The 16,339-nt window shown below is 50.4% G+C and overlaps 1 protein-coding gene across 1 annotated transcript in view; it reads left to right on the plus strand.

Moving 5' to 3' along the window:
* Window positions 1-13,502: 13,502 nt before the first annotated feature.
* LOC127587895 (transmembrane protein 132E-like) overlaps window positions 13,503-16,339 on the plus strand; it is a 33,630-nt gene continuing 30,793 nt past the window's right edge. Inside the window, 2 exon segments of the mRNA XM_052046367.1 lie at window positions 13,503-13,982; window positions 14,752-15,679. Of these exon segments, the coding sequence (XP_051902327.1) occupies window positions 13,904-13,982; window positions 14,752-15,679 (1,007 nt within the window). The 5' untranslated portion in view covers window positions 13,503-13,903.

A 16,339-nucleotide genomic window follows, 5' to 3' on the forward strand; every position in this document is an offset into this window, starting at 1 on the left:
GGGGACGCAGCCCCGCGGTTACGGCGCTCCTGATTAGCGGCGGCGTGCTTTGAGTCGGCTGGCCGTGGCTCGCATTTCAATGGCGGCCGCAGGTTGATGTTGACTGCAAATCAAAAACGCGCGTCCTTGCGGCCTACGGGCAAAAACTGTAATTCCGCCCCTCCGCCTCGGCGTTTTGCCGGCGACGCCCAGGCTGACACCCCCCCTCCCCCCCTGCCGCGGCGGAGACGGGCCGCCGACGTGTCTGTCAGCCGAGGGACGTGCGGGCCTCCTTTTTTTGCCTGACACGCATCCTGACAGCGGGGAGGAGGGGAAGGAGCTGGCGGAGGGGGGGGGGGGGTGGATGTGGGGGGGGTCACCCTTGTATATAGTTACATATTGTTGCTGTCCTGTGTCAAATTTTTGATTTTGTTATTTAAAAAACAAAATGATGCTCCGGCTGCTCCATCATGTTGTGCGCCTGTTTTTGGTATAGTGACGGCGACGCCTTTTTCATTTTATTTTTCCTTGGCCTCGTCCATTTTGGTTCAATGTTCTCTGTCACGATGGCTTTTGACCCAAAGGCGGCCACTCCGCAGCGTTGTTGCCGAGGATCTTCACAAATTTTTTTTGTGCATGACAGCTCAAAGAAAAAAAAAAAAGGCCATCTTGGAATTTTAACCCCGTCTATCAACAAAATCCCCGCTCGAGTTTTGCCGACTGTTTGTTGGTCTGCTTTTAAAGCAACGCCGCTCTCAGTTGTGTCAGTCACTGTCAGGCGGGGGGTCGGGGGGGGGGGGGGCGGCGGCCTGACAACAAAGCAGGCATCCACACATTAGTCGCTGGTGTTTTATTGACGCGGGGAGCGAGCAAATGTTTTTTTCGTTTGCCGATTTGACTCAAATCTGACGGCGTCAGTTAGCGACAACTTCGGGATGTCCCAATTCACTTTTGGCTTTTGTTGCTTCGCTTTTGTTGTTCACTGACATGTTTCGGTCCCGCCCTGAGGGACGCCAACGTCATTTACCTCACGGTCGTTGCCGCTTCTTTAGTGAAATTTAGATTTTGATGGTTTGTTTTTTTTGGGGGGGTGGGGGGTAAATTACATGATGCCCCCCCCCACCTCCCTAAAAGAGCCTCTCACCACAAAATTTGGTCATGGGTGTCAAAGTGGGCGTTTCCACACAACACGTTCCCGCATCGCTAGCTCATCACCCGCAGTTGATCTTTTCCGCATCGGGGCAGATCGAGTCGGAACTTTTCTGCCAATAAAGTGTCGCAAAAGCGAAAAAAAAAAAAAACCAAACACCGAAAAATCCGAGAGTTCATCTTTTCGCCGTCGGACTTTGTAAGTTTGTTTTTCCTCGCTCTCCCATGAAAAGCATTCCATCGGAGACTTCCCGCGAATCATTTCCAACGTGTTTTTTTTTTTTCCCGCAGGATTTGAAGATGGGCTGAATCAAAATAAGCAGCAGACAACGTGACAGCGCGTAACCTTTGGCTCTCTCGGCGCCGCGTTTTTTCCCAAAGTCGTGAAGCTCTCTCTCTCGTTCGCTCACTCGGCCGAATCCCAAATTGAACGCCGGCGGGAGGTTCCGATGCCGAGTGTGAATATCCAAAATCCTTTTAAGTATGAAAAGCAAACACGGTCGTGCCTCCGTTTGGTCTGGTGGGACTCGCTTTTTTTCTTGCTTTTTTCCCTCAATTATCGATACCACACAGCCACTTGCTGTAATTGTAGTTTACCGAAATGACATCGTTTCAAGTGTGGAGATCTTCCTCTCGATGAAAACGAGTCTCCGAGGAGGCCTGTGGATGCGTGATCAGCGCTTCACATCCAACGTTTTGTGTCCAACCCCCCCCCCCCCACCCCCCCGAAAAAAACTCCAAAGCCAACGAAAAATCAAAGTGAGCCCCCAAATTTGGTGAAAATGAATTTGCCATTCAAAGCCAAAGAAAAAGCAAACTTTTAACCCTGATTTAAATGCCAATGTTTTTTTTTTCTTTCTACAGTGATAAACGTGTTTTTCTCGTCCCGGGTGTCTGCGCCAAAGACGGCTGATTAAAATGACAAAATGTCGGCGTTTAAAGGCCTTTCGATTCAAACGCTTCCTGATTCATGTTGACATTAATACGAGCACCTTCGTCATGTCCCGTTCCGCCGTTTAAAACGCAGCGGCGGTGTGGCGGCGCATCCAAATGAGTTCCGAGCGGCCTTGCGCTCGGCAGACGGCGCGACGTCCTCCTGCCGGTTGTGCCGGCCAACGCGCAAAACGAGCTCGTGCGGTCGTACTTTGAAATAGGAACGAAAGATGACGTGCGAATGCTCACCGGAACGCCGCTTATTCTTTGTACTCTTTGAAAAACGACGGTCTACTGCAACTTTGTCGCGGCCGTCTTCTTTGCGTCTTTTCGCACGTGCGCGCTACACTTCTCCCTCGAGACCAAAATACGTGCAAGCCCAAGCGGCACTTATGCGTACCTTCCAGGAGCCAAATTTAATCAAACAAGATCTTTTGTCGAAATGTTCAGTGGGGGGAGGTTGTGTGTCGTGAAACAAGATTGATTTGAAAGGAATATTTTGGTATCCGGTATCGGCGCACGGTATCAGCGCTCGGTATCGGCGCACGCTCAGATCTAAGCCCCGGCTCCGAATAAAATGTTGTCAGCGGATCCCTTACCCCCGGAATATTCCCTTTTAACCGCAAGCGCTAACGCTTTTACGTCAAGCTTACATTTGGTCAAGGTGGGATTCGTCGGCTTGGTGTTTGTCGGGTTGAGAGCTTCGTGCGGGCGTCTGCCGAGGTTCGCGATCGGGTTTAGGAGTTCGTGTTCTGGCAAATGTGCCCGATGCGCCTACAACCGTCTCCGCTTGTGTACCCTTTGTATGAATTATTAATGCGCCCATCCCAGTTTGCCTTCTCGATTCGCACTCCTGGGAGCTCATCAATGAGATCTACTCCAGGAAAAAGAAAAACAAAAAAAGAGGGAGGGGTGGGGCGGCTGACAGAACTTCAGTGGGCTCTCGCGGAGAACCCAGCGCCTCCCGCTGTCCGAGTGGTGCCGTCGGCGCTTCCTTCACTTGCCCGACGGGCTTTATTGGACGGCGTGCGATGTGACGGGATTGAATTGTTGCGGGCTGCTACGGCAGCGATGCGTTCGGGTGCCCGTTTGGCAGGCGCAGAGACGACGTGCGGGCTCGGACGAAAGCAGCCAATTCTGATGATCGCTCCACTTGAGAAGCTACGAGTCCAAAAGAAAAAAAAAAGAAAGTGGCGTCCCGTCCCGCCTCTGTTCCGCCAGTCATTCTACCTCCACATATGGACTCGTTCCCTTCTCGAAGGCAGTTAAAAAAAAAAAAAAGCTTCTGTTGCGGCACCCGATCTGTGAAAATGCCCCCCACACCCTTCCCCCGCTACGGGTAGAGCAAACGGAGCTCCCTACTTTTCCACCATTCATCCTTTTTAGTGCGATTACTTTGCATTATCCCGCCATAGACGAAAGTTGACCGGAGGCCTCGCTCGTCTACCCGTCGGCTTTTCTTTCTCTCCGCCATCGCCCGCAACTGAGGCGGCAGAAGTTAATCTTTTGCGTGACCAAGTCGATGAAGTTCGCCGAGCTAACGCCGGTGCGCCTTTTTTGCTAACGCGGCTCCCGTTACCTTGCTACATGTGTGATGGCTAAGCTACGGTTTTTCAGTTGGACTTTGCTAGCCAACCAGTCCATCTGTCAGTCAGTCAGTTCGTCGATCTGTCCGTCCACCCGTCTGTCGTTTAGTTGGTATGTCATTCCCCCCCACCCCCGACCCCCTCCCCTCAGGCCTGTCAGTTAGTTAGCTAGTGAGGCCCTTCACTTGTGCGGTTGGTTAGCGAGTTAGCCTGCCAGTAAGCTAACTCGCATTCGTTAGTTGGGCGTTTTGTTTTGAGGAAGTCGGCCACTTCGACACTCAACCAGTTCATCTGTCAATTATCCGGCAGTCAGTTCCTTTTTTAAATTTTTTTTTATAAAGAGATATTTTTGTATCTGCTTGACAGAAGGCAAAAGCATGAATTCTTCTTGACACCACGAATAAGAAGCTCCCGACTGATACGATAATGACCCCCCCCGCCGCTAGCTCACATATTTAGATGGCGGCAAGACGGCTATATTTGCCGGATGGATGTAAAAGCGCGGTTGCCTTCAAAGAAGCGGCGCCGGAATGCGTCTTTGTAGTGTTTCCGCGGCGTCTGGACGCTCGACGCGCCTCTCGCTTTGTTAGCGTCATTGCGTCTAATCTCCCTTTTCCCGACATTTTGTTGTTGTTGTTGTTATTGATTTAATTTTTTTGGAAGGTTGACAGAGAGCGACTTGTTGCGGTTGAGAGGGAGCCCTCTTCCCATCCCTCGCCGTCATCACTCCTCCCCAAACGCGCGCTGTTTATTCAGCGCCACACTTGCATCGCGTCGAAGTTAAGCTGCGTTCTTTTGACGCGTGCTCGTCTGACTCGTGGAAGTTGTCGCCGACGTTTGCGTCTCAGCGGGGGGCGAAACTCAAAGGGAGTTTTTTGTTGTCGGGGGGCGGGGGGGGGGGGGGGAATGAGCTCAAAGCGCGGCAGCGAGTTGGCATCTGAAACTTATTGACTGGATGTTGGTTCGTTCAGTTCGTCAGCTGTAGCGACTTTCGCAGTCGCTCTCTCAAAATTTGCCATTAGTTCATCGTTTGCCGTAGTTCATCGGATGGATGGATGAAGTCGTTTGTCCGTGATACTTAATTCATCAATTTGTCTGGAAGTCAGTCTGTTTTTTCGAGGCGGTCTCCTTATACCCCCCGCCCCCCCGCTAGCACTTTGAGCATCCCACGTTGCGGAGGTTCCACGACAAAGAAACAAACCGGCCGCCACCGGAACCCGCCCTTCGTTTTTCAAACCTCGAGCCGTCGCGTCTCCCCAGACAAGCCGGCGTTCGAGCTCTTACGCCGCCTTGCGCACGCTTCCCCGCCGACTATATAAGACTATTGTTCTTTCAATCAATAAAACATAAGCCCCCTGCATTTTTTTCGTCTGTGAATATTTAATCAGGGCCTTGTTTTTCCTTTCAAAGCGAGATCGTTGACTTTGGATTGTTTCCTTTCATACGGGCCATTACAAGTAACAATGGAAGCTCCACGGGGACGACAAAGTGCAGCGGAGTTCACGTGACTGCATCTGCACATTTTCTGTGTGTGTGTGTGTGTATGCGGGAGACGCTGTACTCTGCGCGTGCGTTTTCTGATTTCACAGTGCATCAACCCACCTAAAGAAAAAAAAAGTGGCGGTCTGCCTTTGTGTGATCGCAACACACACCATAACATCACAGTCGTCTTGTAGCAATAAAGTTACGCTAACAAAGACTTTTTCACCACACAAATTTGTTTGGCTTTTTCTTCGGTTTTATTTTTTTGCTTATGTCACTGTGGAAGAAGAAGAAATGGAACTCACTTGTGACCCTCGTCAGTACAAAATGACTTCATTGGAATAGATTCTTCTCGTGAGTTTGCTCGCTAACGACTTGGTATGATCGCTTGCTAGCTAGTCAGTTTGGTTGCTAGTTAGCTAGCTAGTTCTTAAGTCAGTCCGGCAGGCACCGAGCTTCATCAAGCGTCACGGGTAGCGATCGGCCTGGACGCTAGTCTCGTAATGTTTGCCTCGGGCTGCAAAAAAAAAAAAAGAGGAAATTGGCACTTGGGTCCTGACATGAACTTCACAACGACGCGCTAACTCACAAATTCTGCCGACTGAATCGCTCTTTTAATAGCAGTCGAGGCATTTGCCGACTTTTAACACGGTGTCGGCTGATGTTTTACGGCGCTCGTCTTTCATGGAAAAATCACTTGCGCAAAAGGATTTATGAGGTTCTCGTGGAAACGCTTGCACTTTTCTCCCCCCCCCCCCCCCCCCCCCACCTCCCCCCTTCCTGGAATTTCATGAAACCCTCTTGTTGATTCCTTTCCCTCCAACCGCAACATTTCCATAATCTGCTGCTGGTGCATTGTCTCAAGATCCTCCTAAAGTGAAGGGGAGAAGCCCCCCCCCCCCCCCCCCCGGACCCCTTTTCCCAGCCCCCCCCCCCCACTCGTTGTTAGGTTACATAACCCGCTACCGAATCACCATATCACCATGAGAACAAAACCAGCACAAACCGCGCGCGGGTGTATGCGGGTGGCAACGAAACGAAAGGCGATGTTGAGACAAAGCTCGACTTCTCTCAGCGGAGAAAGCCGCCGCTGTGAGGAGCAGGTGGAGAATACACAAAAGAAAGTCGACAACGCGACGGGGGGGGGGGGGGGGGCGAATAAGCAAGCCAAAGTTGCTTATTCGGCTGGCATCTCTTCCACTCGATGCTTCGGACAGGCGTTCTTTTTTTTTTTTTTTTAACAGACTCTCAAGCAAAACAATTGCATTGTTTCGACTTCCTTCAGCCCTCGTATCAAACATCCAATGGGGGGTGGGGGGGGGGGCTCTCAGCATGGTGATTACAAATGCAGTTGGAACAAAAAGGTTGTGATCCCAAACATTCCAACATTTACAGCGTTCAAACGTAACCGAGGGCAGTGAGCCGCATGCTGCTTCACCGGCCATTCTGACAGAGCTGATCGGGAAGATGGATCGCTCATCGATGTTGAAAACCCTTTTTAAATTTGAGCCGTTGTATTGCTAGAGGCCACGAGGAGGTCTCATTTCCATTTCGCCTTGGGGGGGTGGGGGTGGGGGTGGGGGTAAAAAAAGAAAATAAAAAAGCTGATCGCCCATAAATTATAATAATAATCAAGCATTTGTATTTGCAATTAAACGTTAAAACGAAAAGGAACGCACCCGCAGAATTCCCAACACTGGGCTGCTGACCAATCAGGCCACCCCGCGACCAAGCTTGGAAATGAAAGATGCACATCGCAAAAGGCCGCAACGAGCTTTACTGTTCCTCTAATCAAGTTTATTACATGTTTTTTTTTTGGGGGGGGGGGTGTTGTGAAAGCCCAGCAGCACTCACTCTCATGGCCCTTTCTCTACCAGACTTGTGCTAGTTCTGGCCCAGGTTAGCGCCAGTTCTTTTTTTTTTTTTTTTTTTTTTCCATCGCTGTAATTGGCTCTTGCTCTGGTGCTTGAAACTGGTGCTTAGACGGGCCCCAATGAATTGGCGGGCCAGACTCTGGCAGCAACTACATAGGGGGGTGGGGGTGGCGGGGGGGGGGGGGTCATGACGATCGCAGATGTAGAGGAATGACTCCCTGGACACACAAAAGTGTTGTCCCACCAAAAGAGCCATCGTGGATGTGCCGCGCCCGCAATTAGACGGGAACCACGTTGGGACGCTTTCCAGCACTCGTACAAGTTGAAGTTTTGGGGACTTTTTTTTTTTTTTTTGCGAGGGCCCATTCATCAGCGCTTGCGGCTTTAATTAACTCTGAACTCGGTGACGGTCACGGGAAGACGGGAACATTTTGCGCTTATGAATATGGATCGACAGCCATTTATGGCCGATATAACTCAAATCGAGTTCGGCGCTGCACATGCCCTGCTGTTAAGAGTTGTCAAGAGCGCACGCCAACGGGGGCTCCAATGGGGCCCTGTCGCTGAAATGGATATGCCTCCAGATTGTATTTTTATTTTTTCTTGACCGTACATATTTAACGCCTGCAGTTCGTTAATTAAAAAAAAAAAAAGAAAAAAAGTGTCTATTGTTGTATCCTGGGCCAAAGACGTGTTCTTCCCCGTAGGGGCTCAATTAGAGTCGTGCATCTCCTCTAACCTACAAATCAGCTTCATGCAACATTAATTCGACTCACCGTGATTACGCCGCGGCGCCAGAAAAGCGGCCGTGAGACAGATGTTTGCCATTTTCGGTTCGCCGTTGAACAAAACACCATGACGGGCGTCTGCTTTTTTTTTTTTGACCTGGTCACCAGCAGTTTGGGAGCCAAAATCGCGTAAATGTTGGAGTCGGTTGAATGCAAGTAGCTTGCTCACGTCGCCAGATGAGCATTTTGTTGTTTGAGTGACAAAGTTTCTTTTCTCGGATCTCGGAAAGCTCGAAGAAATTGGACGCCCACCTCAAAGTGTTTGTAATTGCCTGTCAATGCCACAAGATGGCGGCATAGCACTTACGAAATCAGCTGGTTCCCTCCTGTCGCCAAGATGGCGTCGCAGCGTTTTCTTTTTGGTTTTGGTTTTCTTCAGCGTATGACGGAGGATGAGTTCCTCCCAAAATGACGATTACGATTTTATCTCGTCTTGAAATGAGCAAGATAATAAAAGCAGGAAACTGATTAGGACGCAAGAAACATTATTATTTATTCTGCCAAGTTATCAAAACCTATTGTACATAATTGACTAAAAGTTTGTCTTACTTCTTTTGTCACTTATGCTTCCTGAGCAACGGTTGCCGTCTGTCTTTGGCAGGGGGGGGGGGGGGGGGGGGACTCGATCTCGCCCAGCAAACGTCACTGGTGAATCGATGGAAGGATGTAAAAGTCGCAATCGATGCAATCCATATGGCTGCGGGCGCGCCGGGCTTTTCCCATCGAGTCGGAGACATTGTGGTGTATCGCAATGGCCTCTGCCACAAAGGGGAACAAATGGAATTGTCACCTTTCGTAAAAGTTTTGAGCAAGTTTTCATCTTTTATTTGGACCAGTCGACACCAAATCGGGCAGAAATATTCATCATTTTAATAATTTACATTTTTGCCCAATAGCTTCCATAAGTTGTCGATCCCTTTTTTTTTTTTTTTGCCTCTAGTTTGTTGTTGAATACAATTTAAAAAGGCACGTTTGAAGATTTGTAAAATGGCATATATTTCGCGAAAGCTCACATGAGAAGTAAGCGTCTCCGCTCACCGATGGTTAATTTCCCCCGATAATTGACGTGCGAAAACGTATTCAAAAGCTTGTCGCGCGAGTCTCGAGAGCGCGATTTGGCGCGAGGCTCACCAAACCGTAGCCCGAGCGCCAGCACGGAGAGGATGCGATGAAGAGGGGCCGACATTTGATCTTGAGCAGGAGAAGTGCATAAACATCTCATCAGCGGAAAAGGTCACCGCCGGATGATTGTGGAAACGGGGCCTTTCTCTCCAGGCGCTACTAATGTTTCCCCGCCGAGGTTTCCCTTATTGATTCGATTTGTTTCATCCCCTCCTCAAATGACACGTTTCAGACACGCGCGCGGAGGGGGGGGAAGGGGAAGGGGGTCGCGGGTGATTTGGGGATTTGCATCAAATCATCCCTTCGGTAATGGAGGAAGCCGCTCGTCACGTATGACGGCGGAGAGGCGCCGCGGAAGCCGCTTTGGATTGCGAAGCGCCAGGAGTAAAAAAGCAATCGCGGCGGAAGCGGGAAGACGCCGGCCTGACTCCGCGTCTGTTTATTTACTCCACCGAGTGGCCTTTGTGGAGGCGCCGCACGTCGGATTCTGCCGGGGCGCCGCCTCGGCGCCGCGCTTCCCGCAGTAAACTCATATATTCTTTATCCTCTGCAAAAAGGATAAAGAGCTACGTGCGGGATCAACGGAGGGATCGCAATCGCTCAATTCTTATCGATGTTCTACGATAGCCGGCGAGTGACGCCGTCGGAGCCACGTTTGTCGTTTTCATCCATCTGTCCAAAGCCACTGAGAGCAGCTTTGCGAGTTTCGATTGTCTCGTAAAGGCTTCGTCGGAGGCTTGTTTTGATGAGATGTCGTATTTGTTTTGAGTTTTTTCATCGGCGTATTTGCCGAGTGTAAAAATGTTTTTAGTCACAGTTTGAATTCCTTTTTATTTTCTGGAAAATGCTTCAATTCCGTTTTTGTTTTATTCAATTTCAGTTTGCTAGTATGGAGGAGTGTTTATTGAGAGTAAAATATAAGCAACAGAACGTGTCATAAGCTGACGTCATCCGCCATTTTGTTTTGACCTTTCTTCACCTCGTTGTATTTCATTTTAGGGCAAGCTTGCGAGTTTTGATGAGATTTCATTTTAGTCAAATTCCGTAATGACTGTTAGAAAAAAAAAAGTTTTGTTTTTTTTAAATTCGCAAGCTTTATTTGAAAAACCCCAAACAAAAGAAAAGATGTAACCAGTGTGGCACGAATCGAGGGAGAGGCAACTTTTCATCATTCAGCTTTTTATGTTGCGCCATAAAATCATCCATAATTTATATTGACAGTCGCCTTATCTATGTCCGGCGAAGGCTGTGTGGATGGCGACGTTGGTGGGGGGGGGGACCCATCCATTATTTAAGCTACTCAGGTAATAGACATTTTAGAACAGGCAAGAGATGATGGATTCATGAGCCGGTTTTGAAAGGACACGAAAACATCGGAAAACTTTTCGGTGGAGGCTGCGCTCGGCGACCATCAAGTCCCCCCCCCCCCAAAAAAAATTGGCCTATTGATAAGGACATCAGTTGACGTTTGATTGGGCATTTTCATGAGCCCCGAAATATCCGCTTCAACCCAAAATGGCCGACTTGCGGTTCAACTGCAGTCCTGGGCTCTTGAGACTTTTTGATGATGAATATTTCTGCCCAATATTTTTCATCAATATGCAAGAGGTGATTGAGCATCGTTTTTGTCACATTAGCTCAACGACAAAGTGTCACGAAAGAGAATAAAGATGGCAGAGATTATCTCAAATGTAAAACTAGAAGCGATCTCGTAATGTACGTACATTCACGCGCGCGCACACTACTAAATACCACTACCACTAGTAACTCGCGTGCAAATGTCACAAGGGAAACTTTTGGGCATGGAATGAATTTTTTTTTTGCATTCTTATTGACAGTATTCCAAAACAGATGAACGTCATACCGACGATGACTAAAAAATGGACTGCAAATGATTTTTTTTTCCTTTTGTGATGAAAGAAGAGAGTCTGATCTTTCATTTGGTATCGTTTTAGAGTTAAGAATGCGTCACCATTAGTTGAGGGTGCTATGCCTCAGCCATCTTTTTTTTTTTTTTTTTAACCGTGCGCTCATTTAGCCTCAGCGGCGTCCAGACCAAATTAATCCGCGACCAATTTCCTCTCAATTCTTTACAATCAATTAATCGGTTATTAGGCGCGCGCTTTAACAAGAGAACACGTTTGGGACGAGCTATTAAAAATGCGTTAGCGCCCGACCTGATGTTTAGCAACGGCTTTCAAACGACTTGGTGAGATGATTGCGAGGGCCCCCTCGCACGGCGAACCCCCCCCCCCCCCCCCCCCCCCCACCCCGACATCACGGGAGCGCAACAGGAAGTGAATTCGATCCCGCCTGGCTCGAGGTCTAATGAGACATCAAGTGGAAGGGGGACGCGGGGGGAATCGGGTTATGTTTTCATCACTAGTCCAAAGACAGAGCACGGTCTGCTGCTTGACTGATTTTCGCCAAGAAAAACATGGAAGTTCAAACAAAACGAGAAAGTGTTTTTGTTTTTTTTTTTGTCTGGTTCCCACTCCTGATTTACTCCCACAACGGCGACAGCGACCAGCTACCATGGAGCCAGGAATAATGACGCTAGCTGTCTCCAAAGATGTCGCACCGCCTCGTAAATTGACTCCAACTTAGCGTCCGCCCGGGGCGCGGCCGCCGCGGCGGCGACACAAAGATAACGTTTCAGTTGAGCGGTGCGTGGCGTTGGCTCGCTCCCTAAATCAACCTTTTGGGTGTTTTAAGAGAGAGGGCGAGAGATCTTATGGGTTTCTTGGTGTTCCGTGTCAATTTCAATCACATGTTGGAAGTTGTAGCCAGCCAACCGTTGAGGGAACGTTAGCGAGCTGCGGTTCACTAAAGGTTAGACATAACTTGGGCTGTGAGTCGAATTGAGTCGTGAATTGACCGTTAAAGATGTGTGAAAAGCTACGTACGCGCTACAGTCGAGGTGAGGCCCGGAAGTAGTTATGACGCTAACTCCGTGCCAGTAATGGGAATATGCGGCCAGCTAACACGGTGCTAGCAAGAAGCGAAAGGGGGGTTTTCAGACCTTGAAAATGGGGATTTAAAACGCCTGAAAAGTAACTCATGTGGAGATAGCCCACTTTGATTCTCATCAGCTCATTTCGAGTCGTGCGTTCTTCACGTCGGGGACAGGAACTTCTATTCAGAAGGCGCATTTCGATGGCGCTGAGCCTGGAGTGCCGATGCTAATGACTTTGTTTGTAAAGCGCCGGCGCTCCCGCGGCCTGTTGAGCTAACCGCTGCGCGACTGTGGCCCATCAGTGACAATGCAAACAGCCCAACTGTGTGTTGTTCTGGCCCAGCGAACTGGCGCACAAACACATCTTGACGCAGCCTGCTTCCTAATGGGCTCGTCGCAGTATTTCGCATGCACACACGCCGGCGAGACCGAGAAGGGAGACAAACACGGAGTCGTCGGCAGAATTAAAATAGGCTTTGAGGGGTTTTGCTCGCTTGTGTGAACGGACGCTTTTCCTTCAAATGCCTTGCTCAAGTGGCGGTTTTGGACCAGTTTTTCCTGTGGGGGGGGGGCAGGGCTTTAAACGCACACACAGCCACCTCCACTCTGTTGTCTGAATTGCTTCCCTCTATTTTTTTTTTCATTTGTGGTACTTCTTGTATTAATGTTGTGTCTTTATCACAATATTATGCATAGCATGGCCACTATGCAAGAGTCCCGAATGCAAGAAAAAGAGTTTTGTGACGCTAAGTGACTCGTAATATTAGTCATCACTTTGTATTTGAGATCAGCACCGATTTTGAGTTGAAGATGAAGATCTGGCATTGAATCTCGGTTCCTCACGTCGCTTGTGAGGGAGCGAAACGGGGAAGCCGTAAAAGTCCAGGCAGCTCAGGCTTGAACAGATCATATTTATGTCCGCTCTAAGCTGAGCAAGTGTCGTCGTCGTAAAACACGCGCGTCGTAACCGGCAAGATGACACGGTTCATAAAAGGAATGGCGAACGGCATGTAACAAAAACCCAATCGATATCAGTCAGCCCTTGACCCGTCTTGAGACTTTAGCGCCCCCTGCCTCTTAATTCTAAGCACTTTTGGCCCTTTTTTTTTGCATTCTCTGTGTCCAAAGCAATCACCGTCAAAGCACATTTGGATGAGCTTGGGGTTGATGCAAGTGCCTTTTTATTTTTTTCTCATGGGACTGGAATGTGTCGCATTCCCGTCGGTTCCTTGCCAACCTGTGCATGTTTGAGGACAGCTGTGAGGAAAGCGCCCATCTGCTAAGTAGCATCACTTGTCACTCTTCCTCACCCGTTGCTCAATTGCATGGAGCAGGATGTTGTTTCTTCCTCCTCTTTTGTCGCCGGCAAGGAATTCTTCGTCTCTTTCTTGGGAATTCCAAGCACGTGGGGGTGCCCACCCCCAATTCGGGAGGGTGACGTGCCTCTATTCTTATAGAATTCTCACGGGTTAGAGGAAGAGAAGCCTGGCTAATTCATCAAGAATGGCAACCTAATCCTTTCTTCTTCTACTACTCCTGCCCGGAGGCTGGAGGAACATCCCCCTGGCTCACGCAGACACACACACGCAAGCGCCCCCCCTCGCCCCCCTCAAGTGTGCGTGTGTGTGGCCGGCAAACAAGAGACGAGGTGTGGCTGGGATGGGGCGGCGTCCCGACGCTTTGTCTGCGGCACGGCCCACCAGAGCAGCAGGGGGGGGGGGGGACGCTACACTCGGGCGTCTGCCGCCGAGCCTCATCAGATTGGCGTGGGAGCCAGAAGCCAGCGCGCACGAGCACACACGCCTGCCGAAAGCGGAAATTGAAAGCTGCGGGTTGAAGAAGACGACGACGACGACGAAGAAGAAGAAGAAGAAGACGACTGGATTTTGTTAGCAACGGGAGCTAAGAAAGCGCAAGAGCGGGTGCCGGCTACGTTGGAACGGCTCAACAACAAAGAAAGTTGTCAAGTTACAGCTCGGGGGACGACTTGGGGAAAGAAAGGGGGGATGTGCTTTTCAAAGTAAAACTTGGAATATGGGACTTTTCATCCATGACCTGGAGTACGGGGACAGCAAGTCGCGTTTCTGCGCTCAGCTCTGGATCCTGTTGATGAGTATGTTGACACCTCGATGCTAAGTGGCTGATGCTAATTTGGCTGTTGTTATTGGCTCGTGTCGGTGTTGCTGCATTTTTGCCTCTTTGGCTTCTGCGTTGCTAACCAACACTTAACAGGGGAAGATTTGAATGGCTCAATGTGAAAAAATATCCTGTAAAATATAAAATATCTCCAGCAAAAAAAAAAAAAAAAGGTTCCACACCTCAGTGTGAACCGCTGAGTGTGTTGTCATCAAAAACAGGTGAATTGACACCAAATATAACCATCCTAGTGAGTTTTTTTTTTTAGATTTTTCTTTTCACACTTTTAATATTACAGTTATTTTAAACTTGAAAGTGGCTCCATTTGTCCCATTTGTTGCTTTAAACGAGAGCCCACAATTCGCTGACTCCCGCTGATGAAAGTCGTCAAGACGGACTCGTTTCGGCTTGGCGGAGGAAGCAGGATGGAATTAAAGGGATCTACTTTTCCAATTCAGACGCGGAATACGGGATGCAGCAGGTTGCGTTTGTCAGATTTGAGGCGGGTTGACTAGCCGGATACTGTCGGTCGTGGTCGTCGGTGGCGTGAGCTGGTTTGGCTGCTTACTTGGCATTCTAAGCTAATGGGATGCTTGCCCTTGATGTTGACCCTCATTGTGACCTACTCGCTTTGTTCTTCAGCGTGGTTTCATCCAGATTATTTTACATTTAAAAAAAAAAGCTTTAAACCGGATTTATTTGACTCTCGGCTCAACATTGAACTCCTGTCCTTTCTTTCTTGGCAGCCCTCTCAGGCAAAGTCTCGCCCACCGGTTCCGATGCCCTCCTCAGTTCCTCGCCGGTGACGGCCCGTCCCTCGCCGCCCGCCATCTACCTGCCGGCCAGCTTCAAGATGTCCAACGTGCAGCTGGCCTTCTTCTTGCGCAAGGCGGCTCAGGCGTCGGGACCGAGCGCGGCCGCCGGCGGCGGCGGCGGCCACCCGTTGCAGCGCTCGGAGAGCTTTGTGGTTTTCCAGACAAAGGAGCTGCCGGCGGTCAACATTAGCTTGGGACCTTTCGTCCGTGACCAGACGCTGTCCAAGGAGCTGCTCCAGCCGGCCAGCCCGCTGGACATCTCCGGCCAGCTGACGGTCAACTGGAAAGTGCGCGCCTTCATCGTGCAGCCGCGGGTGTTCTCCAACAACGCCGCCGTGCAGGTGTTCTTCTACATCGCCGGCCGCGATTGGGACGACTTCAAAGCGCAGGACAAGCTGCCGTGCGTCCGTCTCCACGCCTTCCGGGACGTGCGGGAGATGAAGACGTCGTGCCGCATGAAAGGCAACCTGGCGCAGTGCTTGGCGCGGCTGGACCTGCCGCCGTCCTGGTTCAACGCCAACGTGGCCCCGCTGGGTCGCCGCAAGGGCGACGGCGGGCCGACGGGCGAGACCCTGCGGGCGGAGCTCTACTACACGCTGCGCGAGCCCGACGCGGACGGCGGATGCGGCGAGGGGGCGGGCCAGCGGGGCGGCCGGGGGGAGGCCCCGTCGCAGCACCCCCTGCTGCGCATCGGGAGCATCAGCCTGTATCAGGCCAGCCGCGAGCAACTGCTGGTGGACAAGCAGCTGGACAAGAACATGTTCCTCAGGCTGCCCGAGAAGCCCCTCAAGCCCGGCGAGACCCTCAGGATCTTCTTGTACTTGATGCCCAACTCCACCGTGGAACAGTTCAGCCTCAAGTAAGTGGCGCACCCGGTTTACTTTGGCATCTTTTCCACACGTCCTGCAGGGGGCGTGCTGGCAAGGATCACAGCCCGCCAGACCGCTTCAAACGGTCGCTCGTTCGGATGCCATTTCACTTCATCCGTATTTGTATTTTCGGTCGTAATGACAATAACATGTCTCGGTGAGCAGCGTCAAGTTGAGCTGCCGATGGACGGAGGAGATGACAATCCGCGATATCGCACAGAAATTTGAATAACCGAGTGCGACGAGCTCTATGTAAGCTAATTCCGCGCGTTTATGATCCATCGCGAGGTTGCTCTGTTTTAGCGCCGAGGAGCCTAATGAGCATGTAATCGTCCCCCTCCCCGCCCCTTCGCCCCGCTTTCCTAATAATGCTGAGTCATGCCGAGAAGGGGGGGGGGGCGGGTTCACCATAGCGCGGCCCGCTAAGGTGGAGCGGTGCCGTAACACATGCACGCAACGCACGTTTGCTTCCGCTCGCCCTCTCACGGGAATGGTGCTTAAAGTACTTTCGTGTAAATGAGTGCAAGAGGTGTGTGTGTGGGGGGGGGGTGGGGGTGTTCTTGGAGGAAGAAAGACGTGTCAAATAATTGAACTTGAATAATTGAACCTGAACTTTTGCCAATTGTGATGCGTAGCATCAAAATATCCAT

Source organism: Hippocampus zosterae, chromosome 16, assembly GCF_025434085.1.
Source record: "Hippocampus zosterae strain Florida chromosome 16, ASM2543408v3, whole genome shotgun sequence".
Taxonomy (NCBI): Eukaryota; Metazoa; Chordata; class Actinopteri; order Syngnathiformes; family Syngnathidae; genus Hippocampus; species Hippocampus zosterae.